Source organism: Macaca fascicularis, chromosome 19 (genome assembly GCF_037993035.2).
Source record: "Macaca fascicularis isolate 582-1 chromosome 19, T2T-MFA8v1.1".
NCBI classification, from domain to species: domain Eukaryota; kingdom Metazoa; phylum Chordata; class Mammalia; order Primates; family Cercopithecidae; genus Macaca; species Macaca fascicularis.
This window is the reverse complement of record NC_088393.1, coordinates 63,582,466-63,601,608: the sequence shown is the minus strand read 5'-3', so window position 1 is coordinate 63,601,608 and position 19,143 is coordinate 63,582,466. Positions and strand designations below refer to the sequence as shown.

The 19,143-nt window shown below is 54.1% G+C and overlaps 2 protein-coding genes across 4 annotated transcripts; both read right to left on the bottom strand.

Annotated features, from left to right (window-relative positions):
• Window positions 1-130: 130 nt before the first annotated feature.
• On the bottom strand, window positions 131-2,098 carry ZNF581 (zinc finger protein 581). Its single transcript, XM_065534960.1, has 2 exons — window positions 1,973-2,098; window positions 131-1,201 (listed from the first exon to the last, which is right to left on the bottom strand). The coding sequence occupies exon 2, from the start codon at window positions 1,180-1,182 to the stop codon at window positions 589-591; it is 594 nt and encodes a 197-aa protein (XP_065391032.1). The 5' UTR covers window positions 1,183-1,201; window positions 1,973-2,098; the 3' UTR covers window positions 131-588.
• Window positions 2,099-2,276: 178 nt separating this feature from the next.
• ZNF580 (zinc finger protein 580) lies at window positions 2,277-10,722 on the bottom strand. 3 transcript variants are annotated; one of them, XM_045380082.3, is made up of 2 exons: window positions 10,012-10,722; window positions 2,277-3,250 (listed from the first exon to the last, which is right to left on the bottom strand). In XM_045380082.3, the coding sequence occupies exons 1-2, from the start codon at window positions 10,048-10,050 to the stop codon at window positions 2,720-2,722; spliced, it is 570 nt and encodes a 189-aa protein (XP_045236017.1). In that variant the 5' UTR covers window positions 10,051-10,722; the 3' UTR covers window positions 2,277-2,719. The 3 variants fall into 3 exon arrangements, with proteins under 3 accessions (XP_045236017.1, XP_065391036.1, XP_005590476.1); XM_065534964.1 differs by having other exon boundaries at window positions 10,490-10,722; XM_005590419.4 differs by lacking the exon at window positions 10,012-10,722 and adding an exon at window positions 4,552-4,687.
• Window positions 10,723-19,143: the final 8,421 nt, after the last annotated feature.

The following is a 19,143-nucleotide window of genomic DNA, read 5'->3' as shown; positions in this document are numbered from 1 at the left end:
GAGCTGAGGAGGGGATAACCCCAAGGCAGGCCAACCTTCCCATTCCCCAGCCAGGCAAGCTGAGGTCTCCCTGCTAGGCAGCCACCAAAGAGGGTCTGAGATGCCGTCTCTAAAAACAAACCTCGAGTGCTCAGGGTGGGAAACGCGTTTATTGTTTGATCGGTCTCAGGCCTGGTTGGGGGGTGGAAGGCAGGACTGGGGTCCCTTCCCCAACAACAGCACAGAAGCCTCAGGAAGATGGCACAGATTCCTGATGACCCACAGCCATCTTTTATGAGGCCAGAGACTTTACATACGACACTCCCCACCCGCATCCAGTCAAGGCTCTGCCACGGAACAGCTGATATCTTTAGGCTAGAGGACTCCATTTTGTGTAGGAGCTCATTCCCATCTCAGCTCCACAACACGGAGGACCTGAAGATTACTCACGGATTCCTCCTTCAGGCAGGGCTCTGCCTTTGAGATGCGGCTGCTCTGTGTCTGTGTCCGGGGGCCTGAACACCAGCCTCGGGCTCTCACCAGGTGTCTGGACAGGAGTCCAGGCTCCCTGCAAAGTCCTGTGGTACCTGGGGCGCCCGGCAGCCCAGCTCACGGATGCTTCCACCGCGTGTGCTTCTGCAGCGTGTTCTGCTCCATAAAGCGGCGAGGGCAGTGTGGACACTGAAATGGGCGTTCCCCAGAGTGCACCCGGCTGTGCTGGGCCAGCTCCCCCGCATCCCGGAAGCGGCGAGGGCAGAGCGGGCAGCCGTGGGGCCGCCCACCACCCGCCAGGTGAATGGAATGGTGCCGTGCCAAGTGGCTGGCGCGCTTGAATGCCTTCCCACAGATGTCGCACTCGAAGGGCTTTACCTCCGAGTGGGTGATGCTGTGTCGCTGAAGGTAGGACATGTATTCGAAGACCCTTGAGCACACGGGGCAGCTGTAGCACTTTTTCTGGCCTGAAGCCCCATTGGCCCCTGGCTCCCTCTGTGACTCCTCGTCCACCAGCACTGTGTAGGGGACACCCTGAGTGTCAATGAGCAGGTAGTGGTTGGGCCTTGGAGGAGATGAAGCCTGGGGAGATCCGATGGAGGAGGAAGGTCCAGGTTCTGGGGAGCGGCATGTCCGACGGGGAGGGCCCTCCATGGTCTCAACGGAGGAAAATGCCAGAGGCTGAGGGCAGGGGGATGGCAGCACCAGCATCCGGAGGGCTGGCTGAGGCCTGGTGGATGGGAGATGGGATAAGGTTATATAGAAGAGGGCAGCTCAGCACCGCAGGCTCCATCCTTTTCCCTCCCTTTAAACGGCCCAGGACCTCTACATCCTGCTGCCCTCAGTCCCTCTTCTCCAGTCCTACTCACAGCTGGACTCTGTGACCCCCTAAAAGGTCCCCAGGGTTTCCCTCCTTGGAAAAGCTCTCCTAGCCTCGGTGCTCCACCACACACTGTACTCACAGGATCTCTTGACCTGCTCTGCACAACCTGGACCTCGCTCTAACTTTCCTCTTTGTGGCCTCCCAGGTCAGTGGGTGCCCCACCCCGCAGGCCTCCAGGCCTCTCCCTCCCCTCCTTCTAGCCCTTTGCAGGGTCTGCGTGTTGGCCCATCCTACATACTCAAGCCTTTCCTGACCGCCTCCATACAAGCCAAACCTATTCACAGGGGCTCCGACGTGAGGACCCCCAGGTTCTGGCCCTCTCCAGCGACATGTCTGAACAACTCCGTGCTCCCACCCGTCCACCCACCTCAGGCTCTCTCTAGTGCTCGCCCGGCCACCACCAGGCTCGTTCTAGGTCCCAGCGCTCTCGGGGTTCCACCCCCGGGGCCACAGCCCTCGCTTCCTGGGCCTTTCTGTGTAAGTTCTCGCCCCCTGCAAGCTCCAGAAGAGCCTCCTCCGGCGCCTGCCCCACTCCCGCCCCGGCCCAGGTACCCTCCACGCGGTCCAGCCCCTCCCGCCGCCCGCTCCCAGCCCCCTCCCTCCTCCCGGCCCCCGTACCCAGTGCAGCAGCCTCTCAGGTCCGGGCGACTCCAAGCGGCCCCGGGCTACCCTCGCAGTTGCAGGCGGCGGCGGGAAGGGGACCTCTGGGTGTGCCCCAGGAGCTGGCGGCGCCGGCCGAAAGAGAGAAGCCGAAGGGAGAGGAAAGGGTCTAGGGAAGGAAGGTGGGGGCGGGGCGCCCGGGCCGTCGCGAAACGGCTCCGGCCAGAAACACACACCGAGAGGAAAGTACCCAAGCGAGGAAGATCCGGTCTCCACCCCCCAGCACCCAACGCGCACGTACACGCAAGGAAGAGCTTGAAAATGAAGTGCGGAATGTTTATTGAGCAAAGGGTAGGGGACGTGGGCGGAAGGGGGGTAGATACAGAAATGAACCAGACCGTGCCCGTGCTCTTTATCATCTCTTCCCCACAGTCAACCACCGGTTCACCGCTCCAGAGAGCAGAAAACCAAGGTTTAGAGAGGTCATGTCACTTGCAAAGGCTCACACAGCACAGCTGGACCGGAACCCAGTTCCGACTGGTTCCCAGGCCCAGGGAGGGGCAACGACTTTGGTCTACATCACACAGCTAGAAAGGGGGTAAGGAAGGAATGATGCTCCTCCCTTTGGAAGGTGGGGAAACTGAGGCCCAGGGTAAGGCAGTAACCTCAGCGGAGCCAGGGAGTGTGTGTGGGAGTGAGTGACGCTGTGTGGGTCAGACTTCGTGGCCCTGAGAGGGGCAGGGCAGCTCAAGCCGGGTCTCGAGCTTAGTGGAGGCGCACGTGCTGCGCCAGCTCCGCGGGGTCTTGGAAGCGGCGTGGGCAGAGCGGGCAGGTGTGCGGCGGCCCGGCGCGGGCGCGGTGCGTGGCGCGATGCCGCGACAGGTGGCTGGAGCGCTTGAAGGCCTTGCCGCAGGCGCCGCACGTGAAGGGCTTGAGGTCCGAGTGCGACACGCGGTGGCTCTGCAGCCGCAGAGGGCTGGCAAAGACACGGGCGCACTCCGGGCAGCTGTAGCCCTTGCGAGGGCCGGGCTCTCCTGGGGGCGCCTCGCGCTGGGGCGGGCCCCGGGGCTCCTCCTCCAGCTGCACCGTGTATGTGTAGGGGACCCCATTGGCGTCGATGAGGAGGTGGCGGCCCAGCCGCGGGGGTCGGGGCCCCGCCGCCGAGGAAGGAGTGGAGGAGGGGCCTTCCGCCTTGGGGAAAGGGGGAGCCTTGGGGGGCGGTGGGTCCATGGCCTCCGGAGAGGAGGACCGAGGGTGGGGTGGCCGCGGCGGCAGCAGCAGCATCTGGAGCGGCAGCTGGGAGCGGCGGAGGGGAGATTAGTTAAAATTGCCACTTCCTTTTAGGAAAAGCTTCCTAAAATGGAAAGCGTCCCCACTATCGCTGCTTGTTACCCTTTGTGCGCCACTGACCACCTCCCCAGCAAAATAACAACTCACTCCAGCCCAGCTCTCCCACGTTCCATCAAGCTGCCTCGGAGAGGACATCCAATTGAGCTCTGCAAAACCCCGCCACCACTTGCCACTCCTGGATCCACCTCTCAGCACCCAGGTCAGGTCTGAGGGCGTAGTCCCCCGACTTTTCTTCCCTTTTCCTCTCTCAACCCACCCCAGCAATCAATCCCTCAATCTGTTTACCTCTCTACATCTCACACCCCGGCCCTGCTGATCGCCTAGATTTCTCTAATCTGTGGTTTCTTCTTTCCCTGTTGCCCAGCCCCAGTTCAGGTTGCTTCCCCTCCCTCTGCCGCACCCCCCGCCCAACCAGCCCCCGCATCGGCTTCCAGGCCCTCCTGGGGCTCCATCCCCACTACATGCCACAGGGCCTCCCCATCTTCATATTCCGTGGCCTCCCTCACTTCCTCTCTAGGTACCTCCCCAGAGCCCCACTAACCCAATTCCCCACATTTCACTAGGGCCTTTCCATCCTGTTCCTACACTTAGCACCTCGAAGTCTAGCCACCTCTACTCACTGCAGAACCCATCGTCTCACTACATCTATACACCCCTCAAATGCCTTCCTTCTGTATACCCCAACCTCCCAACCTGGCTACCTGCTACATTCTCCCCAAGGGCCCCCTTTTCTCCCCCGCCCCTATATATGGCGGTGACATCGTTACTTCTTTCTGTACCCATCAGGGGCCCTCTCCCAAACCCCGTTATGCGCACCAGGCCCCGGGTCTCCGCTTCCCACAGCACCTCTCCCAAGCCCACTTCCCCTCCTTTCTGTGTACATCTGGCATCTCTCCTTCTCTTCTTCACCTCTTCCAGGAGCCCCATCCCTCTCCCTGTTACACACAGCACGGCCCCCGCCCGTTCTTTTGCTCTACTCCCCTTGTTTCTGGGAACCCCAGCACCCGGGCGTTTTCGCCCCCATCCCGCTACACACCGCCCCCCGCCTCCCGGCCCCGGGGCCCCTCCTATTCCCCTCACTTCCCCAAGGAGCCTTGGCGCCTCGACTGCCCCTCCCGTCCCTCCGCCCGACCCTGCCGCTCCCCACCCCCATCCCCATCTCCGGCGGCTCCAGCGCACTCCCCCAGCCTGCCCGGCCTCGGCGTCGTCCCGGGGCCAGGCTCCTCCCTCCATCCCGGCCCCCGTACCCCGTGCGGCGGCCTCTCGGGTCCGGAGGAGCGGGCCGAGGTCCCGGGCGGCCCCGGGCTTCCCCTGGCGAGCGCCGGCGGCGGAACCGAGACTTCCGGGCAGCTCCGGGCCGGCGGCGCCGGGGACGCGGGGACTGGGGGCGCGGGCGCGGGGGTGCGAGGGGTTGGCTGCGTCCCTGGGAAAAGGCGCCGGCCGGAAGCGCGCGAGCCCCGTGCGGAGGTTCCGCCGCCTGGAGCCGGCGCTCCCACCCCTCGGCTCTGCGGAGCGCCCTGCGGGGAGGGGACCGGAGGCGCGGGGCTCGCTGAAGACGCCCGCCCCCGGCGGCCCCGCTCCCCTCCCACCTCCGGACTGGAACGATTCCGCCGCTTGACAAGAGATCGGCCAATAAACCGAGACTAAGCAAAGTTACGTCTTTGCCCGAAGGCCCACAAGGGTTTGTCCTCTTTCCACTGGGCCGTCGCTGTCTGCTCGGCCGTGGCCACCCACCGAGGTAGAGGGCGGGAGAAGGGATGTTCCTGCCGGCTGGGCAAATGTGGAGACCGAGGTCCAGAGGCCAGCCATTGGCTCCGATGTGGCCGGGCCGTGATTCTCCACCCAGCAAATGGGGAGACCGAGGCCCGGAGAAGGCCAGATGCTGCCAGATAGTTGGGGAAGGTGTGTGCTTCCCACAGGGCACATGCGGGCACCGAGGCCCACAGAGGGCCAGACGGCTACGTGCGCAGGTGGGGAGGTGTGGTATTTCCAGAAGGCACATGGGGACACCGAGACGCAGCGAAGGCCAGGCCTTGCCAGATGCGGAGGTGGGAAAGGCTGGCACTGCCCACGGGGCCCACTGGAAGCCTGATGCGGGCTCGCGGGCTGCGCCAGGTCCTGGGGCACTTGAGGCCCAGGCGCTGGCTGCGCATGCGAAGGACTCGGGCGTCGAAAGCAACGCGCGGTGGCGCTGCAGCTGCACTGGAGAGGGCTGCACATGCGGCCGCTGCAGCTCCTCCTCCAGCCACGTGGCGCCGCGGCCTCGCAGGAGGGCGGCAGCAGCAGCATCTGCAGGTGCAGGTGCAGCTGGGAGTGGGGGACAGAAGAGGAGTAACAGTTGCAGCCAGCCCCAGGACCCTGGGGGTGCCACCGCTACATCCTAGAGCACTGTCCATCAGAACTTTCTGCAGTGGTACCAAGTTCTATGACGGTCACTAGGCACGTGGGACTCTTACACTCTTGAAATTTGGCTGGTGTATCAGAGGACCTGAATTTTAAATTGTATTAAATTTCCAGTAATCAGCACAGTGGCTCACGCCTGTAACCCCAGCACTTTCGGAGGCCATGGTGGGCGGATCACCTGACGTCAAGAGTTTGAGACCAGCCTGGCCAAAATGGTGAAACTCCGTCTCTACTAAAAATACAAAAATTAGCCGGGTGTAGTGGTGCCCCCCTTCAGTTCCAGCTACTTGGGAGGCTGAGGCAGGAGAATCGCTTGAACCTAGGAGGTGGAGGTTGCAGTGTGCCAAGATCATGTCACTACACTGCAGCCTGGGCAACAGAGGGAGACTCTCAAAAAGTAATAATTTCCCATAATCAAAATTTAAGCCACATGTGGCTCCTGCCTTATGGAACAACTCCAGAGACCACTGTCAACCAGTTGTAAACTGCAGGCCCAACAGCCCAAAAGGCCTCACAGTTATATTTGGTTTGGAACACAAGGTACTTTTTAAACATTTCACTGGGCGGTATGTCTATTTTTTGAGACAGAGTCTCACTCTGTCACCCACGCTGGAGTGCAGTGGCATGCTTCTGGCTCACTGCACCCTCAACCTCCCAGGTGCAAGTGATCCTTTTCCACTTCAGTCTCCTAAGCAGCTGGGACTACAGGCGTGGGCCACCACACATTTTGAGCCAGACCACTCTTTGTTGTGGGGGACCATCCCGTGCACTGTAGGATGTTGAGCAGCATCATTGGCCTCCGCCCACCAGATGCCAGTAGCACCCTTCCCCAACCCCAGTCGTGACACCCCAAAATGTCTCTAGACATTGCCTGTGTCCCCTAGGGGGCAACATTGCTCCTGGTTGAGAACCCCTGGTCTACTTGGACAATTACCCAACCTGAGTCTCTTGCCCAGATCCCTGATAAAATGTTTGTCTCCTCCAATTTTTTTTTTTTTTTTTTTTTTTTTTTTTTTTTTTTTTTTTTTGAGATGGAGTCTTGCTCTTCGCCCAGGCTAAAGTGCAGTGGCACAATTCTAGGCTCACTGCAACCTCCAACTCCCGGGCTCAGTCGATTCTTCTGCCTCAGCCTCCCAAATACCTGAGATTACAGGCATGCGTTACCACTCCCGGCTAATTTTATATTTTTGGTAGAGACAAGGTTTCACCATATTGGCCACCTGGTCTCCAACTCCTGACCTCACATGATCCACTTGCCTCGGCCTCCCAAAGTGCTGGGACTACAGGGTTGAGCCACCACACCTGGCCTCCTCCAAATCTCATGTTGAAATGTAATCCCCAGTGTTGGAGATGGGGCTTGGTGGGAGGCATTTGGATCACGGAGGTGGATCCTTCATGAATGGCTTGGTGCCATCCTTGAGGTAATGACTGAGATCTCGCTGAGTTCACGAGATCTAGTTGTTTAAAAGAACATGTCAGGCCGGACGTAGTGGCTCACACCTGTAATCCCAACACTTTGAGAGGGTGAGGCAGGCGGATCATGAGGTCAAGAGATCGAGACCATCCTGGCCAACACGGTGTAACCCCATCTCTACTAAAAATACAAAAACTAGCTGGGTGTGGTGGTGGGCGCCTGTAGTCCCAGCTACTCGGGAGGCTGAGGCAGGAGAATCACTTGAACCTGGGATGCAGAAGTTGCAGTGAACCAAGATTGTACCACTGCACACCACCCTGGCAACAGAGCAAGACTCCATCTCAAAAAAACAAAAAACAAAAGCGTGTCACCTCTCACCAGTCTTTTCCCCCCACCATATGCCAACCACCCCTTTACCTTCCACCATGATTGTAAGCTTCCTGAAGCCCTCGCCAGAAACAGCTGCCAGGACCACACATCCTGTACAGCCTGCAGAACCATGAGCCAATTAAACCTCTTTTCTTTGTAAATTACCCAGCCTCAAGTATTCACTCATAGAGACGCAATGAAACTAACACAATCCCTCTCTTGAGTTTCAGACCATATAACTATTGGCATTATAGTGGCCACAACCCCCACCCCCACTGCTGTCCCCAGAAATAATGACAACAATAACCACCATTTATTGAGCCCTCACTCGGGAACAGCCATTGCTAAATGCACAGCATCCTCAGGGCAGAGCTACAAGGAAAGTACCATGAGGATCCGTGTTTTACAGATGAGGGAAGCAAAGCTCAAAGAGATCGTGTGATTGGCCTGAGGTCACATATCCTCAAGCAGGATGGCCAGGACAGCACCTGCCTCTGCCCGCACTGGGTCAGTGCACATGACCCTGTCAGCAAGCCATACATTTCCCTGGAATCCCACCGTCGCCGCTGCCACCCCAGCGCCAACCACCACCAATTACCCCCAGCTTATAGCAGTAGCAGCCTTCCCTCCATCACTCTCCCTCCCCTCTCGTTTTTCTGTTGCTGTTTCTTTTTTCAGACAGAGTCTCGCTCTGTCACCCAGGCTGGAGTGCAGTGGTGGGATCTCGGCTCACTGCAGCCTCCACCTCCCAGGTTCAAGCAATTCTCCCACCTCAGCCTCCTGAGTAGCTGGGATTACAGGCGTGCACCACCACAGCCAGCTACTTTTTTGTAATTTTAGAAGAGACAGGGTTTCACCGTGTTGCCCAAACTGATCTCGAACTCCCGGCCTCGAGCATCCACCTGCCTCAGTCTCCCAAAGTCCTGGGATTATAGGCGTAAGCCATCATGCCTGGCCTTCTCCCTCCCTTCCTTGTGGCAATTTCCAAGTGATTTTTTAAGCTCATAGAATCATTCCCTGACTTAAAACCTTCCCTTCTGAGACTGAGCAACATATTGAGACCCTGTCTCTCCAAAAAAGTAATAATAATTAGGCAGAGGTGGTGGTGCCTGCCTACAGTCCCAACTACCCAGGAAGCTGAGACAGGAGGACTGCCTGAGCCCAGGAATTACAGAACGCAGTGCATTATGATCTAAACCTTCCCTTCTGCCCTTAGAGTAAACCCAGACACTGCAAGGCCCTGCATAGACTGTCCTCGCAGCTGCCTTCCCTTCTGGGCATCATGGTGCTGCCTCTCCCTTGCCTGATGCACTGGCCTCTCCCATCTGGAACGCCTTTGTGCTTGCTCTTCCCCTCTCTGTGATATTCCTTTCAGCTCCTCACAAGAATGGCTCCTTCCTGGCCTTCAGGTTTCAGCTCACAGAACACCTGGTCACAGCAGCCTTTAGTGACCGTGTTAGCTCCAGGTGCCCTGCTCGGTGTCCTCCGTCTGTTCGTTTCCTTCACATCCCACAGCACGATCCATGATGGCCTCGTCGATCTACTGCCTGCTGTGTGACTGCCTGCCTTCCCCACTCTCCAAGGCCCAGCTCCATCCTGGTCAATTTTCTACTCTCAGAATCTATCAAAGGTCTCAGGAAAGGGTAGGGAATCAATTCGATATTGGTTGAATAAATGAATGAATTTGATCGCCCCGTCCAAAAGTCAAGCATTACCTCCCTACCCAGCTCCCCAACAAAGAGAACCCCTGCTCACCCCCAAGACATGATCATCGGGAAGCCACACCATCTAGACAAAATTCTTGTCCCACCATCTAGAACTTTGAACGTCCCCATTTCCTCCCACTCCCTCACTCCCCAAAGTCAGACAAGCACCAAGTTCCATCACCTCCACCCCCTGAGGGCACTCCCCTCCGTTCTCCAAGAGCTGGGCAATGCCCTCCATTCTCCAGACGAAGTTCTGGCCCCTTCCTTCTCACCAGCACCACCACACAAGCCTTCTCCCTGGTACCCTGGCCTCCAGTTCCTCCCCCACATTGGCCTGACCTCGACAGGTTCTTCTCACAGCTGTGTTGAATGCAACCTCAGCACCATGCGTAACATTCTCCTGGCTCCCTTTACCCTCAGGACCAAGTCCGAGTTTCTCAGCCTAGACTCTGAGACCCTTTGTGAGGTGGCCCAGCCACTTCCCCACCTCACTTCTCATTCCTGTGCTCCAAGCACACACGGCATCTCACAGGCCCCTGGCCAGACCTTGCATTTACACAGCTCCACACGCAAAGGCGTCTGTGTTTTCCTCGCCCTGAGAATTCTTCCCCTTTGCTGGCAGCCTTCTCCTTAGCCTTCTGGAATCATGTATTCTGACCTCTCAAGTTGGCTAGGTGTCACCTATATGCCCTGCTCACCAGTCCACCAGCTCCTCTGCTTAAAATCCTCCCTACAGTATAAGCCTCTCAGCCTGGCATGAAAGGCCTCGCCCAACCTGACCTCAGCCACCTTTCCCACCCTTGCCCTCACCCAACCTGTTCCACACAGCTGCAGCGAATCATTGACTTCTCCATTTACACCTCAAATCTTGGGCCACTGTGACTGATTACTCATGTCCCCAAACTTCAGTTCACACTGCATATTCATATCCAGGGTCTCGATGAATCCTCTCAACGGTCCAGCGAGGCTGGCAAACAGACGCACTCCACAGCGCAGAGGGAGCAGAAGCCGCTCAGATCTCCGGCTAGAGTGACCGAGTGACCCCCGCTCCAGCACCCTCACCTCCCTCTGGCTGCCCAAACCCTCCCCAGCCTGCAGTCTGGGTCCTGCGTCCTTCAGGAACCTTTTCTTGGCCACCCCCTCTTCTCAAGGTCCACTATTCATCCCACTTTGTCTTCCCATGGGAAATAGCCCCTTCTCCCCTTGGGAAATACAGTGAGTCCCAGGCCTGTGCCTCTCGGGCAACTGGATCCAAGCCCACTCCCAAGGCTTTCTGCCCTCCTCTTCCTATACCTCGTCCCCTGGTCTCCGCAGCCCCTCTCCAAGCCTCCTTCGCAGGGCCTCTCAGTTTCCAATGCCCACTGCCCTGGGGACCACTCTGTCCCACACCCCAAATCCCTCACTTGGGCAGGACTCTTAAGAATGCCGTCACGGCTAAACCTGCTCACTCCCCGCAGTCCGGCCCGGTCTCCCTAGCCCTACGCAGCAAACTTTCACGTCCGGAAGTGGCCGCAGGGACGACTTCCGGGATACTCCGACTTCTCCGACAGCTTCCGGATTCAGAGAGCAGCAGGAAAGCACTCCGTCCGGAAACGCACCCATAAGAGAAAGGTTCCTGCGTCGCGCAGCTTGCTACTCCACACACACTACACAAAAGTTAAAATGAAATCACTATTTGGCGCCGTGCCGGATGCTGAGGGAGGGAATACAACAGAGCTGGCTTTTGTCAAAAAAAAAAAAGGACTTTTCTTTTTTTTTGAGACGGAGTCACGCTCTGTTGCCCAGGCTGGAGTGCAGGAGTTCACCGGAGTGATCTCGGCTCGCTGCAACCCCCGCATCTGGAGGTTCAAGCTATTCTCCTGCCTCAGCCTCCCGACTAGCTGAGATTGCAGGCGTCCGCCACTACGCCCGGCTGATTCTTTTTGTATTTTTAGTAGACACGGGGTTTCACCATGTTGACCAGGCTGGTCTCGAACTCCTGACTTTGTGATTCGCCTGCCTCCGCCTCCCAAAGTGTTGGCATTACAGGCGTGAGCCACCGCGCCCAGCTAGAAAAGGACTTTCCTTAAAAAGTCACTTTATCCTTCTGGGCTCGAGAAGGAGCCAGTCTTTCTACAAAGGGAAAGACTATACAATAGAAAAGACTTTCTTCCTCCCTTCCCTTGTCCCCCAGGGCTACTGAGCCAAGGAAAGACTTTCATTTATTCCCATTTACTTACTTATTTATTTATTTATTTATTTATTTATTTATTTTGGGACGGGGTCTTGCTTTGTCGCCCAGGCTAGAGTGCAGTGGCGTGATCTTGGCTCACTGCAACCTCCACCTCCCGGGTTCAAGCGATTATCCTGCCTCAGCCTCCCGAGTAGCTGGGATTACAGGTGCACACCACCACCGTCGGCTAATTTTTGTACTTTTAGTAGAGATGGGGTTTCACCATGTTGTCCAGGCTGGTCTTGAACTCCTGACCTCAAGTGATCCACCCAACCCACCTCAACAATGATTGAGCTCACCGTTTTTGTTCTGTACCTGGGAAGATAAGCATTATCAGTGTGAAATCAAACAGACTTTAGTTTTAGGAACTAGACTTAGATTGCAGACCTAAAGTTACAAGGGACATGTTCTATTATTATTATTATTATTATTATTATTATTAGACAGAGTCACTCTGTCATCCACACTGGAGTGCAGTGGCGCCATCTTGGCTCACTGGAACCTCCAGCTCCCAGGTTCAAGCGATTCTCCTGCCCGGGCCTACCCAAGTAGCTGGGATTGCAGGTATGGGTCACCACACCCGGCTAATTGTTTTTTTTTTTTTTTTTTTTTTTTTGGTTTGTTTGTTTGTTTTTGGTTTTTTAATTTTTTTTTTTTTACTAGAGACGGGATTTCACCATGTTGGCCAGGCTGGTCTGGAACTTCTGACCTCAGGTGATCTGCCCGCCTCCACCTCCCAAATTGTTGGGATTACAGGTGTGAGCCACAGCACCCGGCCCATTTTCTTGTTTTATGGGAGGAAGGATGGACGACAGCAAAGAACAATCTGTACTGGTGGTCCTGTGGAGATGCCTGAGGCCCTTTGTCTTTCTGTGAGGGTCTGGCTAATGTGTAATGCTTTGACACCGGGTTGTGAAGCAACGACAGCAGTTTGGGAAGCAGACAGCAGTGTTGCATGACTCAGTCTCCAGGCTTACCTTGGGCATAATGAATTTGGCAGCCCTGAGACTTTTATTTTCCTTTACATCCTACTAGCCAGCTTTGACTAGCAGTGTGATCCAGGGCCAATGACTGCCCCTCTATGGCCTTGGCATTACCACCTAACCAATGGGGATATGGTACTCCATTTTCTTGCCATGGAGCATATCAAGAGTTAGGGTCTGTCTTCAACTGTCTCATGAGTTGAAGAATTTCCGCCCTCTGCCTTTGCTCTGTAGCAACAGACAAATTGCTAGACCTTTCTGATTTCAGGTCCGATTTCTAGAAATACTTTATGCTGTCTTTCCTACTCTAGAAAATCTTTCCTGGCCGGGCACAGTGGCACACACCTGTAATCCCAGCACTTTGGGAAGCTGAGGCGGGAGGATCACTTGAGGTCGGGAGTTCGAGACCAGCCTGACCAACATGGAGAAACCCCATCTCTACTAAAAACACAAAATTAGCAGGGCGAAGTGGCACATGCCTGTAATCCCAGCTACTTGGGAGGCTGAGGCAGGAGAATCGCTTGAACCCGAGAGGCGGAGGTTGCAGTGAGCCGAGATGGCGCCATTGCACTCCAGCCTGGGCAACAAGAGTGAAACTCCTGGCCGGGCACGATGGCTCACGCCTGTAATCCCAGCACTTTGGGAGCCCGAAGCGGGCGGATCACGAAGTCAGGAGATTGAGACCATCCTGGCCAACACGGTGAAACTCCGTCTCTACTAAAAATACAAAAAAAATTAGCCGGGCATGGCAGCGGGCGACTGTAGTCCCAGCTGCTGGGGAGGCTGAGGCAGGAGAATGGCAAGAACCCGGGATGGGGAGCTTGCAGTGAGCCGAGATCGGGCCACTGCACTCCAGCCTGGGCGACAGAGCAAGACTGCATCTCAAAAAAAAAAGGAAAAAAAAGCGAAACTCCGTCTCTAAATAAATAAATAAATAAATAAAGTATGTGGCCTCAGCCTCCGCAGCCAGCCGGGATATGCTGAGCCACCTCCTGGAAATGTTGGGAACAATGGATAGAGAGTCAGTGATCATCCACCCAGGTGGCAGAGGCGGCTGGAGTACTTAAAGACTTTTCCACAGGACCACACACATGTTCATGTCATAAGGCCAGGAGGATGCTGAGTGTGAGACATGATGCTCTGTGAAGTAGAGCAGGCCCTTGAAGGTTTGTAGGAACTCAGGGCAAGGCTGGGAACTGGGCCCTGGTTCTTCGCTTTCTCCTGAGCCAGCTTCTTTAACCACAGTACTATATGTGTAGGGCACCCCCTGGTGGCCAATAAGGTAATGACAGTTTGCACTTAAGGATACAAGTGAGGACAAAATAGGTGAGCAACTCACCCTGGTTTGGAAGAAGTCTTGGGGCTATCCAGTTTTAAAACTGAGAGGGGAAAAATAAAGAAGAACAAGGCAAGAAAATAGATGTCTTAGATTTGGCAAATCACCACCATCTGGCTGTTGACAAGGAGGAGATAAGTTATTCCCTTTTATCGATGGGGCTACTGAGACCAGAGAGTAAACTCCCTATTCACAAAGTCCAGCAGGTGCAGAGTTGAAATAGATTACACTGAGTTACACTAATAGGGGAAAGAAGACCAGCAGTTACCCTAGGTGGCAAGTAAATCTTTCTCACTTCTTCTTTTTTTTTTTTTTTTTTTTTTTTTTTTTTGAGACGGAGTTTCGCTCTCGTTGCCCAAGCTGGAGTGCAACGGCATGATCTCAGCACACCTCACTGCAACCTCCGTCTCCCGGGTTGAAGCGATTCTCCTGCCTCAGCCTCCGGAGTAGCTGGGATTACAGGCATGCGCCACCACGCCGGGCTAATTTGTATTTTTAGTAGAGACGGGGTTTCTCCATGTTGATCAGGCTGGTCTTGAACTCCTGACCTCAGGTGATCCGCCCTCCTCGGCCTCCCAAAGTGCAGAGATTACAGGCCTGAGCCACAGCACCTGGCGGATTGATCTTTATTGGACACCTGGGGCGATAGGGAACCCTCCTAGGCCTCGTGGGGGCGACAAAGACCAAAATATCAAAATGTCTCACCCACCTTAGAACCTGGGAGAAGTAGGTAGGGGACTACTGTTTCCTCTAGCCTACAGAAACTCAAGTTCAAAGACTCGTTCAGCCTCACTAAAGAATCTTACCTAACTCACGACTAGAATTTGGAAGAAGGCCCCTTGGTTTCTCAAATTCAGCACTAACATTTCACAGATAAGGAAACTGAGGACCAGAGAGGTTGAATGAAATTATGGCAGTAGGCCTGGCGCGGTGGCTCACGCCTGTAATCCCAGCACTTTGGGAGGCCGAAGTGGGTGGATCAGGAGGTCAGGAGTTCGAACCCAGCCTGGCCAAGATGGTGAAATCCTGTCTCTACTAAAAATACAAAAATTAGCTGGGTGTGGTGGCAGACACCTGTAATCCCAGCTACTCAGGAGGCTGAGTCAGGGAACTGCTTGAACCCGGGAGGCGCAGGTTGCAGTGAGCTGAGATCACGCCACTGCACTCCAGCCTGGGTGACAGGGTGAGACTCGCTCTCAAAAAAAAAGAAAAGAAAAGAAAAAAAACAGAAATTATGGCGGCTAGACATGGTAGCTCACATCTGTCATCCCAGCACTTTTGGAGGTCAAGGTGGGAGGATTACTTGAGCCCAGGAGTTCAAGACCAGCCAGGGCAACATGGTGAAGCCCTGTCTCTACAAAAAAATACAAAACTTAGCCGGGTGTGATGGCGTGAACACCTGTAGTGCAAGTTACTCAGGAGGCTGAGGTGGCAGGATCGCTTGAGCCCAGGAGGTCGAGGCTGCAGGGAGCAATGACTGTGGCACTGCACACCAGCATGGGTGACAAAGCAAGACCCTATCTCAGAAAAAAAAAAAAAAAAAAAAAGAAAGAAAGGAAGAAAAAGATAAAGGGGCTGGGCGCAGTGGCTCATACCTGTAGTCCCAGCACTTTGTGAGGCCGAGGCAGGCGGATCACTTGAGGTCAGGAATTCGAGACCATCCTGGCCAACATGGTGAAACCCTGTCTCTACTACAAATACAAAAATTAGCCGGGCATGGTGGCAGGTACCTGTGTTCCCAGCTACTTGGGAGGCTGAGGCAGGAGAATCGCTTGAGCCCAAGAGGCGGAGGCTGCAGTGAGCCAAGATCACGCCACTGCACTCTGGCCTGGGCAACAGAGCGAGACTCTGTCTCAAAAAACAAACAAACCAAAAAATAAAAAAAGAAAAAGAAGATCGTTTGGGCCCATCTTGTATGTTTCCTGTCCCATTCCTACCATCATTTTCCCAAGGAGTCCTGGGAGATTGGTATCAGAAACCAACACCTGGGTGCTTAGTGTGCTCATTGCTGCTGGGGCATCATGGCTTCTAAGCCCTTTCAGCCAACAGAGCAAGGAAATACTTACACCTATAGTCTTCTATGTATATGCTAGCCAGTGTAAATATACATATATAATTATTTCTGTCTAATAGTTGCCACATTGATAAAGTAAAAAACAAACAGGTGAAGTGCATATGAATAACATTTTATTGAACCCACCCTATCTAAAATATTACCAAAACTTTTCACATATAAGCAGTATAAAAATTACTGAGTTGCGTTACATTCATTTTCGTTGTACTAAATCTTGGATATCTAGTGTCTATTTTCCACTTACAGCATGTTTCAATTTGGCCTAATACAATTTCAAGCCACATGTGGCTAGTAACTTAACCATATTGCACAGACAGGTCTCCAGAAGTAGACAGGTAAACAAACAGGCAATCATAATGCAGGGTCATAAGTGCAATGACAGGTGCAAGAGGCCAGAAGGGCCACTTGACTCAGCAGGGGAGAGGAATAGAATTGGAAAGGTTTTCCAGTGTGACATCTGAGTTGTCTTGGAGAACACAAGAGAGTTAGCCAAGATGGGGAAGCGGGTATAAAAGCCAGGACTGAAAGAGCCTAAAGAACTGTCCATCTTTCAGGGCAACTGAGCACACACAATGGACCAAGCAGGGGACGATGCTGGTGGAGACATCCACAACTACCAGACTAAAGAATCTGGACTTGGCCGGACACGGTGGCTCACGCCTGTAATCCCAGCACTTTGGGAGGCCGAGGCGGGTGGATCACCTGAGGTCAAGAGATCGAGACCATCCTGGCCAACATGGTGAAACCCTGTTTCTACTAAAAACACAAAAATTAGCCAGGCGTGGTGGCGGGCGCCTGTAGTCCCTGTTTTTCGGGAGGCTGAGGCGGGAGAATGGCGTGAACCCGGGAGGCGGAGCTTGCAGTGAGCCGAGATTGTGCCACTGCACTCCAGCCTGGGCGACAGAGCGAGACTCCGTCTCAAACAGAACAAACAAACAAACACACAAACAAAAAGGATCTGTCTATGTTCAGCGGCTGAGTTGGGAGCTGAGAGACTAGGGAAGGGAGGAGGAGGCTGGCTGATACTGTGACCCACATGAGAAAGAATGAAGTCTGAGCTCGGGACGAGGCTTTAGAGACGGAGACACCTTGAGAGTGATTATATGGGAATCCTCAGATCTCTCTCTCTCTCTCTCTCTCTCTCTCTCTCTCTCTCTTTTAATGCACGAGTGCCTAGTTTTAATTCCCTGATGAACTTCAGAGCTGCAGAAGAACTTCAGAGTGGGAAAATAATAGCAGCCGTTCCCAGGTGTCCCATATTATCTGTGCAAAGGCACTATGCTTAGTCCTTTCATACATGATTTTATTTCATCACCCTGAGCGGTAACAGAATCATTCCTGTTTTACAAGTGACAAATAATATGAAGCCGACTAAGAGTTCACAGCTCTAGGGCACGCTGGTAGCGTTGGACTGAGACTAAAGACCTCCCGACATGCCAACATCCCTCAACCCAAGGAGATCCGTTTTCCGTTCCCGCCTTCGGAGGCCAGCGGCCCGCCCCACACTGCATCTCGCTCCTGACGGCCCGTCTAGCCGTCCCGCGTCTCTAGTGTTTTCCCTTCTTGCCCATCTACCCGCAGGCTTCCTCTCGTCTGCACTCCCACATTGGCCCCTCTACCCGCCCGCCTCTCTATGGTTCCCCCATCTCCCCAGGCCCAGCCATCCGCCTTGTTACAACTTCTCCTTCTCTAAGCTCCTCAGCACTGGAGCCAGCGGGTCCTAGGCGGGTTGGGTCGGCTATCCAGGCTGCCTCTCTGGTCCAGCCGAGAGGAAACGGCGGCCAGTGAGAGTGCTTTTAGGAAAGGCCCGGGCCGTGACTGGGGAGAGTCCCTGGGAAAAAGGAGCGCGTTTCGGGCCCTTTGCGAAAACGCTCCGGCTGGAAACACAAGGCTCCGAGAGGAAGGAGCCGCTCTCCGCTCTGACCCACCCCACCCCCTTCAGTAAGTGGGGACCCCTCCGCCCCCCAACTCCCCAAACGATCACGCTCCGCCGAGGGGCTTCCTGTCTCTCGTTCATTTTTGTTCTGACAGCGCTGGGAACCAACGGGGAGATCGGGATGTGCCCACCTCATCACACAGACGAAAACCTCAGGCGCCAGAATGGGGAGGAACTCGCTCAGAACCAGCCAGGAGCCAGCTGGGGCTCCCGACTCTCGGTTCTGGGAACCTCCGTGTTTTTCTGTTGGAAGATAGGCGGGGTAGGTAGCGACAAGAAGGGTCCTGAGAAAGGCGTGGAGGACCCCCACAATCCGGTTCCAAGCCGGAGTCCAGTCTTACCTCTCAGGATTCCCCCTTTCGTGTAGCAAAGCGGATATGATTCTTTCCCTTAAAAGTCGTTAAACGTAGCTGTTCAGGTGGATTTACCACGAAGCTAACAAAGCTTAACCTTCCGAGGCTCCTCGCGGGCACGACCACTTCTCTACCTAGTGGGTGTCAACAATTCAAAGAATATTTAAGATTAGTCACTGCTCAAAAAAGTTTGCCATGCCTTGTAAACTTAAATTCATACCTGAAAGAAACGTGATTTTGATTTTCCCAAACTCGACCGTGCTAAATCTGCAACTGTCCTGAATCTGAAATAAAACTTGCTTAAACTGTAAATTGTTGTGGTATGAAATACAGATCGAAGGATGCAGGGAGGAAAGTGTTACAGAGCTGTGTAAGGTTGTAAATTAATAAAAATGTCTTGTATGCTTTGTAATTGGAGGTTGCATATGGTAATTGTCATCTTGTAAATGTCATTAGGTGGGATTTATTTTCTCATACTAAATGTTCGCTTGCGTATCTTATTTTGTATTTTTAGCTTAGTACTCTTTTTCTTAATTGGATAAGCTTCGCTTTCTGCAAAATCTGGACCTGCCTCCCCTCACAGTCAGTGAGCGCTCAATATATATTAGCTATTATTGTTAATGTTATTGTTACTTTGCAGATCGAACAGGAAGGTTTGAGGAGGATCTCTGAGGATTACTATTGGCGTAGGACTTCAGACGGCCATTGTTACCAGCTACTTATTCATCTCTGTATTCATTTCACATTCAATACACTTATGTGTTGATTCACTAATTCAATTCATGTGTATTGAATATCTGAATACTCCCAGACACTAGTGTGGACGTCAGAGATATGGGAGGTGAAGATGTGAACATGGTGTCTACCTTCAGGGAACTGACAGTATCATGAGAATTATCATGGAATTGATTTGAGGTTTTCAAAATTCAGATTACAAAAACAGTCTACAGGCTCCCACACCAACATTTTATTATGAAAAATTTCAAATATATAGAAAAGTTGAAAGAATCGCGTAGTGAACATCCATATACTTACCATACCAGGTTTATAGTT

Coding starts and splice junctions, on each gene's coding strand:
- ZNF580 (XM_045380082.3), bottom strand. CDS start 10,050: ATGGAGAAGTCAATGATTCGCTGCAGCTGTGTGGAACAG. Junction 3,251..10,011: donor GCTGCAGCTGTGTGGAACAG/GTTGGGTGAGGG, acceptor CGCCGCTCCCAG/CTGCCGCTCCAGATGCTGCT.
- ZNF581 (XM_065534960.1), bottom strand. CDS start 1,182: ATGCTGGTGCTGCCATCCCCCTGCCCTCAGCCTCTGGCATTTTCCTCC.